The sequence below is a fragment of the Rattus norvegicus genome, chromosome X (assembly GCF_021556685.1).
Source record: "Rattus norvegicus strain SHRSP/BbbUtx chromosome X, alternate assembly SHRSP_T2T, whole genome shotgun sequence".
Classification (NCBI taxonomy): domain Eukaryota; kingdom Metazoa; phylum Chordata; class Mammalia; order Rodentia; family Muridae; genus Rattus; species Rattus norvegicus.
The window spans coordinates 141,466,391-141,485,421 of NC_141554.1; the positions used below are offsets into that span (position 1 = coordinate 141,466,391).

The 19,031-nt window shown below is 41.3% G+C and overlaps 2 protein-coding genes and 1 non-coding gene across 6 annotated transcripts in view; all 3 read left to right on the forward strand.

Moving 5' to 3' along the window:
- The window catches only part of Phf6 (PHD finger protein 6), a 43,061-nt gene extending 32,513 nt beyond the window's left edge, over positions 1 to 10,548 (forward strand). For 2 of the 4 annotated variants that reach the window (NM_001402228.1, XM_087598816.1), the window contains 3 exons: positions 646 to 779; positions 7,039 to 7,165; positions 7,481 to 10,548. In NM_001402228.1, coding sequence (NP_001389157.1) covers positions 646 to 779; positions 7,039 to 7,165 — 261 coding nt within the window. In that variant the 3' untranslated portion in view covers positions 7,481 to 10,548. The remainder of the gene's footprint in view (positions 1 to 645; positions 780 to 7,038; positions 7,166 to 7,480) is intronic. The other 2 variants (XM_087598815.1, XM_087598817.1) reach the window with 1 other exon arrangement.
- A 2,775-nt stretch (positions 10,549 to 13,323) lies between these two features.
- Hmgb4l1 (high-mobility group box 4 like 1) lies at positions 13,324 to 14,664 on the forward strand. Its single transcript, XM_087601019.1, has one exon. The coding sequence runs from the start codon at positions 14,103 to 14,105 to the stop codon at positions 14,607 to 14,609; it is 507 nt and encodes a 168-aa protein (XP_087457145.1). The 5' UTR covers positions 13,324 to 14,102; the 3' UTR covers positions 14,610 to 14,664.
- A 2,553-nt stretch (positions 14,665 to 17,217) lies between these two features.
- LOC120099395 (U6 spliceosomal RNA) lies at positions 17,218 to 17,321 on the forward strand. Its single transcript, XR_015647248.1, has one exon. It is a non-coding gene; the product is annotated as a U6 spliceosomal RNA (small nuclear RNA).
- The last annotated feature ends 1,710 nt before the right edge of the window (positions 17,322 to 19,031 follow it).

Here is a 19,031-nt window from a genome sequence, read left to right on the forward strand (position 1 = left end):
CTTTCCTGTTTTTCTCATTTTTTCCAATCATAATTGGAAAGGATCTCATTTCAGGAAGGAAAGGGAGTCAAACCACTAAAATATACAGTATCATTCTTTTTGTGCTAGTAAAATTAAGGAGTGTCATCTATATTTAGAGTCCAACCTTACATGGAGTCATGACTTTGATCATATGCTATATAAACTTACTTTTTTGGGGTATTTTTTGCCACAGAAATGGCTACTGTTTTTCTTCTTTTCTTACTACTTATTTTTGTTTATGGGTATGTCTGTCTGGCTGTATGCACACATGTATGTGGTTGACCATGAAGGCCAGAAGAGGGGATCAGGTACCCAGAGCTACAGGCAGTTACAAGCTGCCTGCAACCCATGAGTACTAGGTAGCTGGAGTTATAGGCATTGTGAGCTATGGAGCATGGTTGCTGGGAACTGAACTCTGATCCTCTGCAAGAACAGCCAGTACTCTTCACCACTGGGTTATTGCACCAGCTCTTTGTGTGTGTGTGTGTGTGTGTGTGTGTGTGTGTGTGTGTGTGTGTGTGTGTGTGTGTGTGTAAACTGAAGTAGTTGGCTAAAACATAGAATACATAAGATTGCCTGAACCTTGAAGTATTGCCCCTCATTATTCTTTCTTTTTTTTAACAGAAATGTACACTTTGCAGTCAGCCTGGTGCTACTATTGGATGTGAAATAAAAGCCTGTGTTAAAACCTACCATTACCACTGTGGAGTACAAGACAAGGCAAAATACATTGAAAACATGTCCCGAGGAATTTACAAGTAAGATAACAAGTGTCTGTTTTTCCTAACATGTCAGTTAAGTTAGTGCCTTTAAAAAGATAACACTAGTTTTTTATTAAATTTTCCCCCATTTCCCTTAGAAGGGGAAACCCTCCTTTCAGTGTCACCCTCCACCCCCACCCTATACATCAAGTTGCTAAAGGACTAGGCACATCTTCTCCCACTTAGGCCAGACAAGGCGGTCCATTTAGGGGTGCAGGATCCACAGACAGGCAAGCAGGCAACAGGGTCAAACATGTCCCTTCCCAAAAGAGAAGGAGAAGTCCTCTCTGGGTGTCACCCCCACACTGAAACCTCCCACCCCTATTCTTGCAAGTCAAGTTGCTATAGGACTAGGCACATCTTCTTCCACTGAAACCCATTTAAGTGTGCAGGATCCACAGACAGGCAGGTCAGGACAGGGTCAGGGACAGCCTGCTTCGGTTGTTGGTGGACCCACATGAAGACCAAGCTGCTCATTTGCTACATATATGCAGGGGCCTGTCTCCAGCCCAAGCTCAGTCTTTGTTTGGTGGCTCAGTCTCTAGGAGTCCCCAAGGGAACACTAGTTTTTTTTTTTAATCTCTATTATTTGACAATGTTTCAGGCAAATTTAGAATATTAAGACTATTGTACAAGGAGTGAGAACTCCAGTTAGCCTTTTCTCTGACTGTATATACGCCCCTGGTTTAGCATTCATCCATTTGTAAACTATGCGGGAGCTGATATTGACAAGACTGGACTCAGGAAGCTTACAGTTTATTGGGCTCTCCCTACAGCTCTACCTTTTAATTAAATGACCAGACAAATCAGTGCTCAATTATACATTATAAAAACACCTAGTGCCCTTAAAAAGATAACACTAGTTTTTTAAATTAAATGTATTTATGTATTCACTCATAAGTAGTTACAAACAGCTATAATACTGGAGATGAAAGAGGTGACCTAACCCGTGGTAAGAAGTATTTGAGTTTGCTTTTGAAATGTGCTAGAGCCAAGACCAAGAGGGCAAAGGTGAACCTGCTGTACATAAGCACGCCAGCACTGAGAGGAACTCTAGCTTAAGACTTGGTTTTGGTTTTATTTTATTTTTAAGACAGGGTTCTCACTGTGTAGCCTCACTGGTGTCCAACTCAAACATCTTTTGCCTTGGTGTTGGGATTAGAGGTATTTGTATTTGGTGGCTACCCTCACAACTGCACACTAAAGTGTCACCAGTTCCCACCTCGGTCACTCTCAATAGCCTGTTCATCCCTCTTGTGTCCTTTTGCTTCTGCTCGACCTCATGTTCTCAGATTCAGGTGCTTGTTTGTTGTATCTAAGTTCTGCTGTCACTCCTCCCCTAAGAGCTGCAGATAGAATGTATTCTGAAATTCAGGATTGCACATTGCTCTTCGTTTTCCACTTACCTGTGTATTTATACTGGTTCCATTCTTTCCATCAGAAGCAGAGTAATTGGATAGGAATCCCTGAACTTGATGTGTCTTTGAAACTTGTGAAACACTTTCATGGGGGTTAATATGCAGTAAAACAATAACTAACATTCAATGAAACAATTACTTTGTGCTCTTGTGTTTGTGGATAAAGCAGCTACACATTAAGTCATCAAACCCTTTGGGTGCCCACATAACATGCTAATGCTGGGGGACTGGAGAGATGGCTCAGAGGTTAAGAGCACTGACTGCTCTTCCAGAGGTCCTGAGTTAAAGTCCCAGCAACCACATGGTGGCTCACAACCATCTGTAATGGAATCCAATGCCCTCTTCTGGTGTGTCTGAAGATAGCAACCATATACTCAAATAGATAAAATAAATATTTAAAAAATATGCTAGTGCTGTTAGGCCTTTGAGCAACAGATATTGTGAAGATTATTATATAGACATCTAACACAAAGCAAGAAATGGAAGACTTCTACTTTATTGTGTAAGACATTCTTTCTTTTTTTTTTTCCTTTGAAGCTGAGGACCTTGTGCTTGCTAGGCAAATGCTTTACCACTGAGCTAAATCCCCAACCCCTGTGTAAGACATTCTTAACTAATGGCAAACAATTCAAATCAACAAACTACCTGTCTCATCAGTATGAATTATAAAGTCAGTATAAATTTTATATATGTTAATATAAATTATAAACATACAACTCAAAAAATTGAAAATAAGTGTTCATGTGATTTATTGTAAATTAGCAAAGAAAAAAACCATGTTACCACCTCCCAAGTAAAAGGTGAGAGTCCAGTTTATAACTCTTGAGTGTCAATGCAGAATCTTAGAGTATTATATCAAGGGTACTTTTACTAAGTTGGGAATCTTAATAGGATGACCAGGAGAAATCAACAAATAGTTTATTTAGTGTTAAAGTAAAAGCAATGTTCCCAACCCAGGGTTGGGCCTCAGAATCACCAGACTTAGACTGGGCCTTTTTTGGAACTGTCTATGCCTGTGTCCTACCACAGATGTTTTAATTCAGTAGGTCTGCAATGAGGGTCAAACTTGAGGCCATTCTCATGTTCATCCCTAATAGAACAATTAGACTAAATACATATTTATTCAGGTTAGGAACAAGACAAAGGCACCCACACCAGCATTATCTCCAACATACTCCACAGGGTTAGCTCTTGCAACAAAAGAAGAGAGAAGGGCTAGTGTGTAGCTCAACAGCAGCACAGTTGACTAGAACATTCAAAGCCAAGTTTCATTCCCAGCACCACAAAAAGAAAACAAATAAATACAGTGATTAGTTCTGGTTACTGATATTATCTACTAAGAAAATACAAAAGAATCAAGTGTAAACTCAGGAAAATGAATGAAAGCAAATTAAGATTGTACAATATGAGATGCTTTTTAAAAGGCAATTTCAGTCATAATTGGTTTGAAAATGTAAAGGAAAAATGTTTCCCCTCTGTCTCCCTATGTGCACATGCACACATGCACATACTTTATCCAGCTTTGAAAACAATTGCATTTTGCTAAGCACTCAAGTGAACTATATTACATTCCTCAGTAGAAGGATTTAGCATTGAAAGATACCTAGTCACCAAATTAATGTAAAAACCAATAGAATGTTAAGCAGATCCAAAAATGTTAACAATTTTATCTAAGCAGTAATGAGCATAATTAAACAGGATTGAGGGGCACACAGAAAAGATGTCAGATGTGGGAGACAGTTGGTTACAATCTGTTTTCCCTTTGTTGTATCTGGGACATTGAACAATTCTACATCTGTTTTATGGTTGTATGGTTTTTCATTGTATTGGTTAATCACTTTTTTATTGGCTCCTGTTTTAGACATTTAGATTAACTTCTTGGCTGCCAGAAAATCATATTATGGGGCTGGGTTGGCTTAGTTGGTGGAGACTTGCCTAGCATGCATGAAGCCCTGAATTCAATCCCTGTCACAGCATAAAAATGGGTGTGTATAGCACTTTGAGTGTGGAGATGGGTATTTAGCGGTTCAAGGTCATCCTATGCTCTATAGCAAACTCAAGGTCATATGAGGCTTTATGAGTGCCTACTGTCTCAAATAAGTGAAGAAAAAAAGTCATGTTTCAGTGGCCACCTCTAAAAAGTATTTGGCCATGATAATTTAAAATTGTTCTTTAAACTTTTCACAGTAAAATATGCTTCCTAAGGACTGGAGAGATGGCTCAGCGGTTGAGAGCACTGACTGCCTTTCCAGAGGTCCTGAGTTCAATTCCCAGCAACCACATGGTGGCTTACAACCATCTGTGATGAGATCTGATGCCCTCTTGTGGCATGCAGACTTATATGCAGGCAGAACACTTTGTACATAATAATCTTAAGAAAACAAACTTAAAAAATCGTGTGTGTGTGTGTGTGTGTGTGTGTGTGTGTGTGTGTGTCTCCTGAAATCCCCGTAACATCTGTTGATAGACTGTTGATCTCAAATGGGTGTCCTTGTGCACATAGATTATGGAGAGAAATAGCAAATGCAAAGGAATATTTCTGAATGAAGTGGCATCTGGGCCACTTAAGTATGGTCTCCCTTCTTTAACAGCCATTTTAAATTATTTATTTTTATTTTATGGACATCGGTGATTAGACTGCATGTTTGTCTGTATAAAGGTGTCAGATCCCCTGGAACCGGAGCTGTAGACAGTTGTGAGCTGCCATGTGGGTGCTGGGAATTGAACCTGGGTCCTCTGTAAGAACAGCTGGCGCTCTTAACCACCTAGCTATCTCTCCTGCCCCGTCGAACAGCTATTTTTAATCTCTGACTTTATAGTTGAAAAGTCAAGGGAATTTGGGTGTGGTGGTACATGCCAGAGAGAGAGAGATGTGGGGTAGGGAGGCAGATGCCATGATGGTTCTTCTATAGAACAGAAAACACTTAGTACAGACTCCACCCCATCACTCCCATCTCTCCTCTCCTACTTGAATGATCTTTGTAAGCTTCCTTGGAAAAGTTCTCTAATTCTGTACTTCTCTGTTTACTGTCCTGATTCTTACTCTGTTTCCTCTTCCCTCTCCACCTTTCCTGTAAACTTCAATTTGGTTCAAAGGTTTAAGTTAGACTGGGGCTATGTTTGGGGGAAGATGCTTAACAGATGATGGTGCTGCCTAGAGTTCTCACTCTGAATCTCTGAACGTCTGGTTTAAGAATAATTGATTTACATGATGTAGTTCCAATGTGCAGTATTTGAAGAGTACAGATCTCTGTGAAGCTGTTAAATGTTTTACAACCTGAGGTATGAACAAAACTAGATTGACAATCTGAGCAAGAATAGTTCATGCATGTTATCCTAGCACTCCGAATACAGAGGCCAGCCTCAGCTACAATGAGTTTGAGGGGGACCTGGGCTATATAAGTCTATCTTGGTGAAACAGAACAAACAAACCAAAAAGTCCTAAATTAAGGATGGCGGGAGACATAGCTCATTGATGTCACTCATACAATAATGAATCTGAGCTAGGCTACATACAAATTGTAGGTTGGCCTCTAGGATTGCTTGTTCTCATTGGCTACATAATGAGACCCCTTCTCAAAAATCCTCACATAGCTTGTAGTCAGTTATTACAATACGCCAAGCCCATGCTTACCGTCTATTCTATTCAAATGTTAGTTGTAAACCTTGTGGGGAATAAATGCCTATTTTTATCCAGAGGTAACCACAAAAGGATACTGTTCTATCTTTGTGTAGTGTAAAAGCTACCTAAGACCAAGTTTGAGTTAGACCACCATCCTCTTTTTCTCCCCCTTCTTTTTGTTACTATATGCTAACTGTATAAGTGGGCTATGTTACAGTATCTATACAATATACTTTACTCACCCTCAGCCCTGTTACTTTCTTCTCCCCTACCCCATGCTTAATGGTCCCCTTTTAGTTTTGAGGTCTTTCCAGCCTGTAACCTCCACACACTTTGTCTTCATGAAATTGGTCTTAACAGGACATTCTCTCCACTTCCACCCATTTTTCTGTACCAATACAAATGTATTCTTGATGGCTAAGCAAAACTATTGAATGCATGTGCCATATTTTCTTCAGATCACCTTTCCTATGACTGTGTGCATGTGTGTGCATGAGTGTGTGTGCGTGTGTGTGTGTGTGTGTGTGTGTGTGTGTTCATTCGTTCATTTGTGTTCTCCGACTATGTGGGTCCTGAGGATTAAACACTGGACAGTAGGGTTGGTGGAAAGCACCTTTAATATATTCCTTGGCCAGAGAGATGGATCATTGTGCTCTTTGAGGGGATCTGGTTTCCTTCTCTGGCTTTTGGGTGTGCCTACCACAGAGACAAATACAAAGTAAATATGCTTTAAAACTACATTTCTCTTAAAGTGTAGTTGTAAATTATGTACATGATATAAATTTGTGCTGTTTGATTAGTTCATTTGTTTACCTCAAAGTTGACTTTTGGATTTTGTTTTGAATTGTCTTAAAACACAGTGTCGGGTTGGAACCCAGGCTGGCCTTGAACTCATAAAAGCCCTCCTATCCATAAAAGTTGTGTTTTAGAAGAAATTTGTTAAGTGTATTTTATTTATTTGTTGGGTGGGTGTACGTGTGTGGCATGGTGTATAAGAGGAGATCCGATGACAACTTTTCTGTGTCCATTTTCTCCTTCCGCCATGTGGGCTTTTATCGTCAGGTGCCATTACCTGATGACGTACCTCATGGTACCAAGTGTGAACGAGCAAACCCTTATCTTACAAGGGAACCGACGTCGTCTGCTAGCAGTGATGGTTATATTCTTATCACCATTGGAGAAAGGATTTTGAGATGTTTGTCTTTCATCATTGCAGACTATATTGTAAAAACCATAGTGGGAACGATGAACGAGATGAAGAAGACGAGGAGCGAGAGAGTAAAAGCCGTGGAAGAGTAGCGATTGATCAGCAACTAACCCAGCAGCAGCTTAACGGAAACTAGGTATGCAAGTTGATTTAAAGCTCTGTTGTCAGAATACCATGCACACTGAAACAGAAGGACGGGATGCAGCAAAAGCGTTAAGTGGTATGGAGTTATAAAAGTGGGGGCAGGATGCTTAGGGTTGTGTAGCCCTGTGCAGTTGTATTTGCTTTGCTTTTAGCTGGTCAATTTTGGAGTCATAACCAAGTTATCTATGTCATCAGTACTCATAGTTAGAATATGGCATCAATAAGATACCCTTGTTCCTCAATAATGTTATGTTGATTATATCACCTTAAGCATCATATTTTACATTTTTTATCATCTTTTAAACAGGTTCGTGGGACAGAGAGAGTTAAAAAACTGAGAATAAGACAACTATAACTCCTGTGCTTCTTTTCCACTCTTTTCTAAAATAAAGGGTTTGTAACTTTTTACTGCCCGCCTCTTAGATCCTTCATTGAACTGTCTAAAAATACCTTGTTAGTTTTCTTAGCCTTCAGTAGATGGCCGGATTTGACATACTGATATTATGTAGCTGTAGTTTGCAGTTTCTGGGAAGCAATCGAAACACTATTAGCCCTGTGTATACTGTCAACAGTTAAAGCAGACATTGAGTGAAGTAAACTGTATTTCTGGACTGAACAAAGTTCTACTATTTAGAGTGTTTAAGTTTGTGTAGTAGATCCATGCGCAAAGGAAACCGGAAGCAAGTTGGGCTTCACCATGCAAACACGCCTCTGGTAGCAACATCTGGTAATGTGGGGACTTTTTCTTGTTTTCATACTCAAGCAGTGGAAACTACAAATGAAGAGAACCTTCTTTTGGTCTTGGCTTTGACAGCACATGCTCTAACCATTTCTTTCAAGGAGCGTGCTGAAGCCTTCCTTTGGTCCTTTTTACAGTTGTTGTCACTGAGCAGCATGGACTCTGGGCGACTGGTGATGACAAACTGAGTTCCAGTGCTTCTGCCAAAACTCTTGACAGTGCGCCTTTCTGTGCTGTACAGAGAGCTTCTGGCGACATAATGGAATCGTACCAAGATCAAAATAACATTTGGCAACATCAGATTAAACCTCTTTGAGATGAAAGAGGTCACCAACGCGCTAAGGACTTTGGACATCCTGTCTGAAACCAGTTTCTCTCAAGTGCCCTGTTGTGTGGAACACTTCACATATTGGCCCAATGTATATAAGGAGGTCTTATGTGCTAAAAGATTTTTTTTTAAAAAAAGGAACCATCTTTGTGCAAAACAGTATTTATTTTTGATTCTGTGACCACTATTTTAGAAACATTAACGCTTTCAGTCATCAGTTTGCTTACATGTTGAATAAGCTTTTGTGCCCTGTTTTTCTTCGAGGGCTCACAAGTGTTTTCTTAATGACCAGAATTTTAGAAAGGCTTTCCCCTGGTGTTTCTCGCTTGTGACACACATCCACTTACCTGCTGAAGCACACTTACATATTTCTTTATGGCAAAACCAAAAACTTTAGTTGCAGTCTGCCTAATGTTACCATAGCACCTCAATATGAAAGGTAAGGATTCTGAGTCCAAATCATTAGTTACCCTACCACAATGAATCAGATTTGCAAATAAGAAATACCGTACTAACTGACTGTACATTGTTCTGTTCTGTAGCTGGTAGAGCAGCATTTTTAAATGTAACAGGTGGAAAATCACACTGTGCTTATTGACTGGGTTTTTAAACTGCTAGTCCCTTAAGATCATTTTTGTTAAGGTGTGTATTTACACATTTACTTAAATCAAGGGACTCAATGCTCGCTTTCTTTTAACCATCTTTTATTGTTATTTTAGAAGGAAACTAGCTTTAGTAGTGGATTGCCTTGTGCGTCTTCTCCTTCTGCTCTTAACATGCCATGATGTGTATGATTAATTTTCAAGGTTCATCACGACTTGAAGTGCAAGGACAGATCTTAGTTTGTTTACCAAGCGATGTGACTTTTCCCAAAGGATCTGTACTTTATTTCCTTATAACAGCTTGAAAACCATTATTTTTTAAATCTTTAAATCACTGTGTCTAGGTAATTTTTACATTGTGTGCCATAGAATTACCCATGGAGAAATAGAGCTCCTTCATTTTTGGACAACTACTGTAATGATTTTTTTAAAGAAAAATGGAAGGTGCCAGGGGTAATTATGGCCAGTCAATAATTATATAAAGGACTTCAAATACTATAGCTGTCAGTTGATGGATTTGATATGTAATACATGTATGACTTTGTATGGGTTTCTTCAGCCCTTTCTCTGCCACTAGCAACCAGAAAAGCACTTTACCTTTTGGTTGCTTAGATAAGTGGCTAACTACCTGGTTTTTTTTTCACTGTGGTGTGATTGGCTAAATAACCTTCATTTAAAGTTGCGATGTAAACTGAAGTCACATTAAACACTCACGTTTGGTTGTAAACTTCCAATATTTTGATTCTTTGTTCCTGTTTTCATTCTATGCTGAGTAAAAGTGCCTTACAATGTAAAAATTGTACAGTACTTACGTTCCCAAGTAGCATCTTCATCATCTGGCTAGCAATCACATTGTGGTATTAATATTTAGATAAATAGACCTCAGCAGTGTATTTACTGTACAACTCTTAAGTCCTTAACTGTAGTTTTAATAAGCATGACATTATTTGGCAAATATATGGCATTTACATCATTTCCAAAAATACTTCCATTGCCGTCTAACGCGTATTTTTAGCCTGAAATTTTGATGCGTCTATTTTTCTTGTTTTTTTTCTTCATTTGTTTTGTTCCTTTTTGTCATTATTAATATTAAACTGTGTAATCTTTGCAAGCGTATATTGAAGATTATTCTGGAGCATTTATTGCCTTACCAGAAATGTTAGTGAGACATGTTCTTTAGAGTAGAAGGGTAGACTTGAGTTTCTATACTTTAATAAGACCTCTTTGTTCCTGGGGGGAGGGGGAGTTTTGCTTTCATCTCATTGTTTTAAAAGCCACACCTGAAATGAATTTCATGTCAAGGATCAGCAGTTTCCAAACTTGAGGTGGTACTTGCTTAGTACATGACTCAAGATCCTAAGAGAGTAACATGATCGATCTACAGATCTGCTATCAAATCGAATCTATGTACTTGAACAAATGTGTGAATCTCAAATATCTCAAAGCAAAAGTGTTGTAGAATGTTGTTGCTTTTTGAAAAAGCACTGAAGTTAGACCAAGGCACAGTTTTGTTTTAACAGACATTTAAGTTAATTGTAAAGATAAGGAATGCATCATGGGTCAGAAATCAAACATTCCTCAATGTTATGTATATTTTGTTCCTGTTATATTGGCTTTATTTTCAAAATTGTAGTTTGTAGTATTAGTTTCCTTTAAATGGTATTCTTGCATATACTATTCATTCAATAAATGAGTTCTGAATTTCAGGTCTGCGGTTCTGTTTTGTGAAAGTGTGTATCAGGGGTAACAGTTATAGTGCCGTGTTTCTCTTGCTTTACCTCGAAGTACTACAAATGCCTAGGACATTTAATAGCTGGACAGTAAACAGATATGGGAGGGGGTAAAGAGTAGTTCTAGCATACTCTTTGACCTGAGTTCAGTCCCTTGGTATGACAAAACAAACAAAGAAACTCAAAATACAGATGGACTGGAGGGCTGTGGTTAAACAAAAATGAGTATGATCAGTTCAGACTTTCACAATATAAAGACATCATGGGGAGAAATAGCAGCCTTTGAAAAACCAGAAAGTTGTGTTTCGTCTTGGTCCTTCTGATACATGGTGCAGATCCCCACGGCTTAAATCAAGTCCACTGCCTCCAAGTCAGTATGCAACTCTGAGAGTGAGCACACCAACATGCCTGTACAGATTATTTCACAGGTAACAGGTCATTCAGCTGTTCCACACCATACACCTAGGTTATTCCCTTCCCACAGACCGCTTGCTGCTGGAACTTTGTACATCTGTGCTACTGGTTCCTACCCCGGTCAGAAATCAAAGTTTTTCTTCCTGGACTTCACTTTTCCCAGGCGTAGTTTCTAACCCTCTGTTCTTATAAAAAGATGGCTGGGACACACAGAGCATGCTTTCCTATATATCATAACTACACGCGCGCGCGCGCGCGCGCGCGCGTGTGTGTGTGTGTATTATATATTAGTACACTGTCCTGTCTTCAGACACACCAGAAGAGGGCATCAGATCCCATTACAGATGGTTGTGAGCCACCATGTGGTTGCTGGGAATTGAACTCAGGACCTCTGGAAGAGCAGTCAGTGCTCTTAACCGCTGAGCCATCCCTCCAGCCCGTGTGTGTGTGTGTGTGTGTGTGTGTGTGTGTGTGTGTGTATGTGTATTTAAAATCCATGATTAAGTCTCAACTAAAAGACTATAATACAAACATGAAAATTAGTTACATGGTTCTCTTTAGCTAATTACACCTGTTGACAATTTGCTTAATGTTTCATCTACAGTCCCTAGCAATTGCTGAAAGACATACCAAAACCCTATTACTATTTCGAGCAAAATTCAATGACAAGGCCATCTGTCTATTTATTTAGAGATAAGGTGTCATAGCATAATCGATATAGTCAAGGGTGACTGATCTACTGATTCTCCTGCCTCTACCTCTCCAAGTACTGTTGTTAGAGGTGTGTGTATATAGCTATGCCTAGTTTACCTACTAGGTCCAATTTTTTTTTTAAAGAAAAGTGTGTGTGAGGGGAGGGGGGAGAGGGAGAGGATGTTTCAGTTTCTGAGGAATCCAGGAGAGGTTAGCAGAACTCCTGGAGCTGTGAGCCATATGACAGATGCGTGCCAGGCACCAAACTTGGGTCCTCTGCAAAAGCAACAAATTAAACTACTGATCCCCACATCTACCTCTTAAAAATATCAACAGGAAAACCTCCTTGTATATTGTCTTCAGTTGTGTAGGCAAAGTGCTAGTTCATGTACTTCTCTGGTCACCTTGTTTGGATGAGGATTCAAATGGACATAAATAGTATATGACAAACATGCACTTGACTTCATGCAGAAGAGAAAAACTATCAAGTACCATTACTTGAAAAGTTATATTTGGGGGTTGGGGATTTAGCTCAGCGGTAGAGTGCTTGCCTAGCGAGCGCAAGGCCCTGGGTTCGGGCCCCAGCTCCGAAAAAAAAAAAAAAAGAAAAGAAAAGTTATATTTGAAACTCACTGTGGTAGATATGTTGTCCATGTATGTGGTCAGTGTTGTGAAGTCAATCAGACCTGACTTTTTGTCAAAATACAGCAGAGAGCTAGGCATGGTAGCACCCACTTTTAGTTCCAACTCTTGGGAAACAGGGGCAGTTGGATCTCTGTGAGTGAAAGCCAGCCTAGTCTACAAAGCTACATATGGAGATGTAATCTGTAGAGCAGGAGGGAAGCAGGGGGGCAAAGTGGTCCATAATTTATTCCAGCACTCAGGAGCCAGAGGTAAGCGGATCATACACTTAGAACCAACTTTGGGTTACCTGGTGACACTCAGTCTCAAAAATGAACAGTGGGGGTTGGGGATTTAGCTCAGTGGTAGAGCCCTTGCCTAGGAAGTGCAAGGCCCTGGGTTCGGTCCCCAACCCCGAAAAAAAGAACCACAAAAAAAAAATGAACAGTGGTACACACCTGTAATCTTAGCATTTAAGGGATCAGGAGTTTAAGACCATCTTCATTTACCTAACAAGCTCAAGACCAGCCTGGCTACCCAAGACTGTCTTAGAAAAGAACAGATCTCAGACTTCCAAATTATGCCTTTTACTTCTCCGTAGCTCTGTTTCTTTTATGGTACTGGCAGGGAGATTAGGAAAATAAAAGCCGGATGGACAAGGCCAGGTGTACTATATGAATGATAGTACTTAAATAACATGATGTGAAAACAAAAGTCCTGTTTTGGGAGCCTGTTAGAACCCATCTTTTCAAACAAGAAACAAAGAACTGGTTTTGAATGGGGGTCGTTAATCTTGGAAATACGATCTCTTGCTAGAGATTACTGAGCGTTATTGAGGCCAAACTAGTGTAACACGGATGCTGGGTTTCAAGATGCTCTGTTGGGATTTCTAGAAAATGATTTGTATATAAGGGTAAAGTGTTTCTGCACATTTTAGAAATCAGCTTACAGACTTTTTTTTTTAACTTACAAAAGTAATCTACGGGGTTGGACAGATGACTCAGAAGTTGAGTTCCTACAATGAGCAGGAAACTGCCTCTAATTCTAGTTCTAGAGGATCCATTACATGGCCTTGTTGGGCACCTGTACTCATGCACACGTGCCCACATATAGATGCATACATATGCATATAATTAGAAATAGAGGTTAAATCCTTTATAGAAGTACTGTGGAAGAGCTGAAGAGATGGCTCAGGAGTTACAGCTACCCTTGCAAAGGAACCAATTTCACTTTCCAGCACCCGTGTTGGGCAGCTCACAACCACCTGTAAGTCCAGTTTCAGGGGATCTCACCCTTCTTCTGGACTTGTACCTCAGGTACTTGTACTTACAAACGGACATTCCCACATACAGACACATAATTTTAAAAAAGGAATCTAGGGCTGGAGAGATGGCTCAGTGGTTAAGAGCACTGATTGCTCTTCCAGAGGTCCTGAGTTCAATTCCCAACAACCACATGGTGGCTCACAACCATCTGTAATGGGATCTGATGCCCTCCTCTGGTGTGTCTGAAGACAGCTACAGAGTACTTATATATCATAAATAAATCTTTTTTTTTTTTAAAGAAGAGGGCCTTCCTGTAAGTGACTGAGCTTGGCTGCCATTGGTCAGCTCAGGGATGACATCACATTTTCCCTTCTTTGACGCAACAATGCCCACCAGCACTGAAAAGGCTGGGCCCTGGCTGAGGCGCACACAGAGGGAAGATTTCACCCCATGGAGGACACTGTCTAGGCTGCTCCTGTAGTGAAGACCAATCGCTGCTCTCCAATCAGCAGGATCGGAATTCGAGCTTCTATAAACATGGGAAAAGACAGCAAAGTAAGACCGAAAGTGAACGTCTCTCCTTATGTCCATTTTATGATGGATTTCAGAAATCAAACAAGGGAGCAACAGCCAAACACCTATTATGATTTTACCGAATTTTCTAGAAAGTGTTCTGAAAAATGGAAGACCATCTCAAAGAAGGAAAAAAAGAAGTATGAAGCCCTGGCCAAGCGCGACAAAGATCGGTACCAACGTGAAATGAGAAACTATTCCGGACCGAGAAGGGAGAGAAGAAGGAGAGATCCAGATGCACCGCGGAAGCCACCATCCTCGTTCCTGCTCTTCTCCCAGGACCATTTTGACGAGATAAAAGAACAACACCCAAACTGGACTGTGGCGCAGGTGGCCAAGGCTGCAGGGAGGATGTGGGCCAGGTGTTCAGAAGCGGATAAAATCCCCTACGAGGAGAGGGCTGCGGTTCTGAGGGCCAAGTACCTTGAAGAGCGGGAGGCCTACTACCACCAATGCCAGCGCGGGGAGTAAAACTTCAAGGGATGGGGCAAACCCAATCTGAAACAATAAACCTCATTCAACTGGCTTTCTGGCTCTGGTGTTTAGTGTTTTCAGACTGCCCTGGGATGCTATGCTGTCATAGTGAGTGGTTTGATTCAGGTCTAGCCTTGGGGATGATGGCTCTCAGAGAGGCAGCTCTAAGACAGGAACTGGCTGCAGGACCCAAATGGCCTAGGTTGACATGGGTGGTCAAGCACATGTGAAAAGCCATTTGTGTATGGGGAGTCAGCTCTATAGCTGCCTTTGGGACCAAAAAGTATAGTGATCAGCTCAGAGATTTCTTAATACAAATCCTAGCTTTTGCTAAGGCTTGCCATCTCATGGGAATGGGGCCAAAAAGACAGCAAATTGTGCTGTCTGTGCAGGCAGCCATCTTGATTTTTATTACAATTCTGGGTTTGGAACCAAGTTATTTGAACTTCGACACATCAAGGTCCATGTGACAGGATAGGTTCCATGTGGGGCCTCCAGTCTCTTGAGGGTTAGGTGCATCTTCTCTGACTAAACCCAGACCCGGGCTGTCGTCTGCTGTATATGTGTTGGGGGGCTCATCTCAGCTGGTGTATGCCTCGTGGTTGGTGGTCCAGTGTCTGAGAGATCCCGGGGGTCCAGGTTAGTTGAGACTGCTGGTCCTTCTACAGGGCCGCCCTCCTCCTCAGCTTCCTCCAGCTTTCCCCTAATTCAACCACAGGGGTCAGCAGCTTCTGTCCATTGGTTGGGTGCACACATCTGCATCTGACTCTTTCAGCTGCTTGTTGGGTCTTTGGGAGGGCAGTCATGAGAGCTCCCTTTTTGTGAACGCCCCATAGCCTCAGTAATGGTGTCAGGTCTTGGGGTCTCCCCTTGAGATGGATCCGACCTTGGGCCTGACTCTGTACTTCCTTTTCCTCAGGATTTTCTCCATTTTTGTCCCTGCAGTTCTTTCAAACAGGAACAATTCTGGGTCAGAGTTTTGACTGTGGGGTGGCAACCCCATCACATTGTGGAGAGGAGAGCATCTGTGCCTGGGATTTGACAGCTCATATCATAGGAGCTGGGGAACAGTCTCTGTAGAGTAAGTTAGGTGCTTGATATCTCATGCTGAAGTTTTCATTTTATGGTTGAGAGGGGACGATGTCCCTTAATCTGCAGTACGGAAACACATCATGGGACAGAAATTGTGGGATACGTGGAAGGTTTGATTGATCAGTCAGAGGCTCAGATCACATGTAGTGTCGGCACATATGGGTCAAGGTGTGTGTGTGTGTGTGTGTGTGTGTGTGTGTGTGTGTGTGTGTGTGCTGAAAACTGCCCATAGCGTTCCTTCTGCCTTCCACATCTCCACCTCAGTGCATTTGTTTATGGACCACTCTAATGGGGTTAGAGATAGAGCTCAGTGGTAGGGTCCCTGCCTAGCATGTGTAGGGCCTGGAGTTCCCTCCCCAGTACTTCAAATCTACACAACAAACACACAAATCTCTCTAATCAAAAACCACACAGGAAAGGGTAACTCATACAGGAAAATACACAGGAAATATATACAATTCAGCCTAGCCACTACAATGCATCACTGAGCCAGCACAGGGGCCATGATTTTTTGATCATTACATGCTCATTTTTGTCCCCAGTCCCCCTCCCAGAGTTCTTCATCCCCTCTCCCCTTCACCTGAAAAGGGCATCTATACCCCTAGGCATCCCCCTTCCCTGTGGCATCAAGTCTCCACAGGATTTGACACATCCTCTCCCACTGAGACCAGTGAGGGCCAGTAGCAACTCTAATAAGGTTCAGATAAGCCTTTATCATTCCTTAGAGGCAAAAGAGAAAGTCCCAGGAGAAACCAACCACTAAGAGGGCCTACATGGGGGCTGGAGAGTTGGCTCAGTGGTTAAAAGCACTGACTGCCCTTCTGGAGGTCCTGAGTTCAAATCCCAGCAACCACATGGTGGCTCACAACCATCTGTAATGAGAGCTGATGCCCTCTTCTGATGTGTCTGAAGACAGCTACAGTATATATTTAAGCTTTAAAAAAAGAAGCCAGACACAATAAGTTACAAATGGTATGATTTAATTTATACAAGGTTCCCAGAGAGTCAAAAGTTAAAAAAAAAAGGCAGATTATCGTCAGTATGTACAGAGATGGTGCATTGAATATGTTAGTAGGTGTAGGGCTATCTTTTGTCAATGAAGAGTGAAAAAAGATAATGGTCGATAGTTTTATGACCTTACAAATACACTGATATTACAAATTGTACACTTGTTTTTTAAACTATTTTTTATATTTTGAGACTATAATAAAAATTACATCCTTTCCCCCTTCCTTTTTCTCCCTATGTAACCTCTCCTTGTTCCCTTTCAAATTTTAAAAAAAGATCTATTTTATTTATATGAGTACACTGTAGCAGTCTTCAGACACACCAGAAGAGGGCACCAGACCCCTTTACAGATGGTTGTGAGCCACCATGTGGTTGCTGGGATTTGAACTCAGGACCTCTGGAAGAGCAGTCAGTGCTCTTAACCACTGAGCCATCTCTCCAACCTCCCCCCCACCCAGTGGTCTCCTTTTTACATTAATTGTTGTTGCACCCATATATATTCCTAGTGCTTGCTTTGGCAGCACATGTACTAAAATTTGAACGATACAGAGATTAGCATGGCCCCTGCCCAAGGATGACACACAAATTCGTGAAGCGTTCCATATTTTAAAAAAACCATATTCCTAAATATAACCTATTTAGCCAGTATTTTACTTGTATGTATGGTTTTAGGGTTGTCCATTTTGTATAGGATAACTGATTGGTGAGCTCTTCACTTGGAAGACTGTTTCTCCCGCTGTCAGCATTCCTCATTTGCCATTGTTTCTTCTTGGAGATTTGAGGGCTCAAGGCCTTTCCCCCTTCCATGTTAGCATGTCTATTATCACCCTTGTTCAGCTCATGTTTGGGCAATCCAATCATATTGCTGAGACGTTATGGGGATAGCTTGAAATTCCTAGAAGACAATCTCACAGCCACTGCCTGATCCTCTGGCTCTCAGATTCTTTCAACTCTCTCTTCTGAAATGATCTCTGAGCCTTTAGTTGTGAGTGAATTAACACACTTTAAGAGAAAGAATTTGATGTTATATGAGTTTTACTTCAGCATTTTACAAAACTAAAGCTGGGAATGGTGTTGCATGCATTTGCTTATAAGCCCAGAGGAGGCTGAAGCAGAATTAGAATGTCAGGGATGTCCTCAGCTACATAGTGAGCTTGAAAACAACTTGAGCTACATAAGAGCACCCACCCACCCACACACCTAGTATGTGGTCATTACATACATTTAAAGTGTAGAAAGGTATATGTGAACTGTCCCTTTTCCCCACAATCTACTTCCCCCAAACTATTGCATAAGTTTCCTTATACATGCTTTTATGCATATAGAAGACTCTCTCTCTCTCTCTCTCTCTCTCTCTCTCTCTCTCTCTCTCTCTCTCTCTCTCCTCCCCCTCCCTCTCTCCCTCCCTCCAACCTCTGGGTTCTGGGTGTGTATGGGCTGAGTATGTATGTTTCAAGTCATGATAAGTCATGATAAGAATTGCCACTCAAGCAACATTTCATGCCATTTGTAACTTGTTTGTCTGCTTTTCAACTTTTGAAGGGTACTGACAGCCATGATGGCTCATGCCCATAATCTTATTCCAGCACTAATAAGCCTAAGACAGGAGGACTGTCATTAGTTTGGGGCTAGCCTGGGTTACCTAATGAGTTTCAGCCAGCCATGAGGAGAATGTAAGACCCTGTCTCTGGAAAAAAATGTACTTGAAAAGGCTGAAGGAGTGTCTTGGTGGTTAAGAGCACTGGCTGCTCTCTTCCAGAGGACCTGGATTCAAGTACCAGCACCCACATGACAACTTGCAACCATTTCTAACTGTCCAGATCTGGGATATCTGACACCATCACACCAATTACATAAATAAAAAAGTAAACTGTGCTAAAATTAATGGGGAGGGGGAACATGGTGTGGTTCTGTGGGTTTTAGATTTTTCTGTGAAGCCATGACTATATCTCAGTGATACGTGAATTATTTTGGGGAAACCAGGCACTCACTATGTTTCCATTTCCAAAAGAATTAAAAGGCTTTATTTTGGCTGGGACTAGTGATTTACCCCAGGAATTCCAGCATTTGGGAAGATGAAGCAAGGAGAGTCAGAAGTTCAAGGTCATGCTCAGGTACATGGCTTGTTCAAAGGTAGCCTGTGCTACCAGGAGACCTTGCCCCTACTCACCTCAACCCAAAACCACACTGTTTTCATTTCCTATGTTTTACTAACCGTGGTGGATGGTCATTTTCCTTTCTCTTGATTTCTGAAGAATAGCATGTTTTGCACTATTGTCTAGTGTTTCCAGATAGGCTTGCTTCTCCACATCCAGGGTC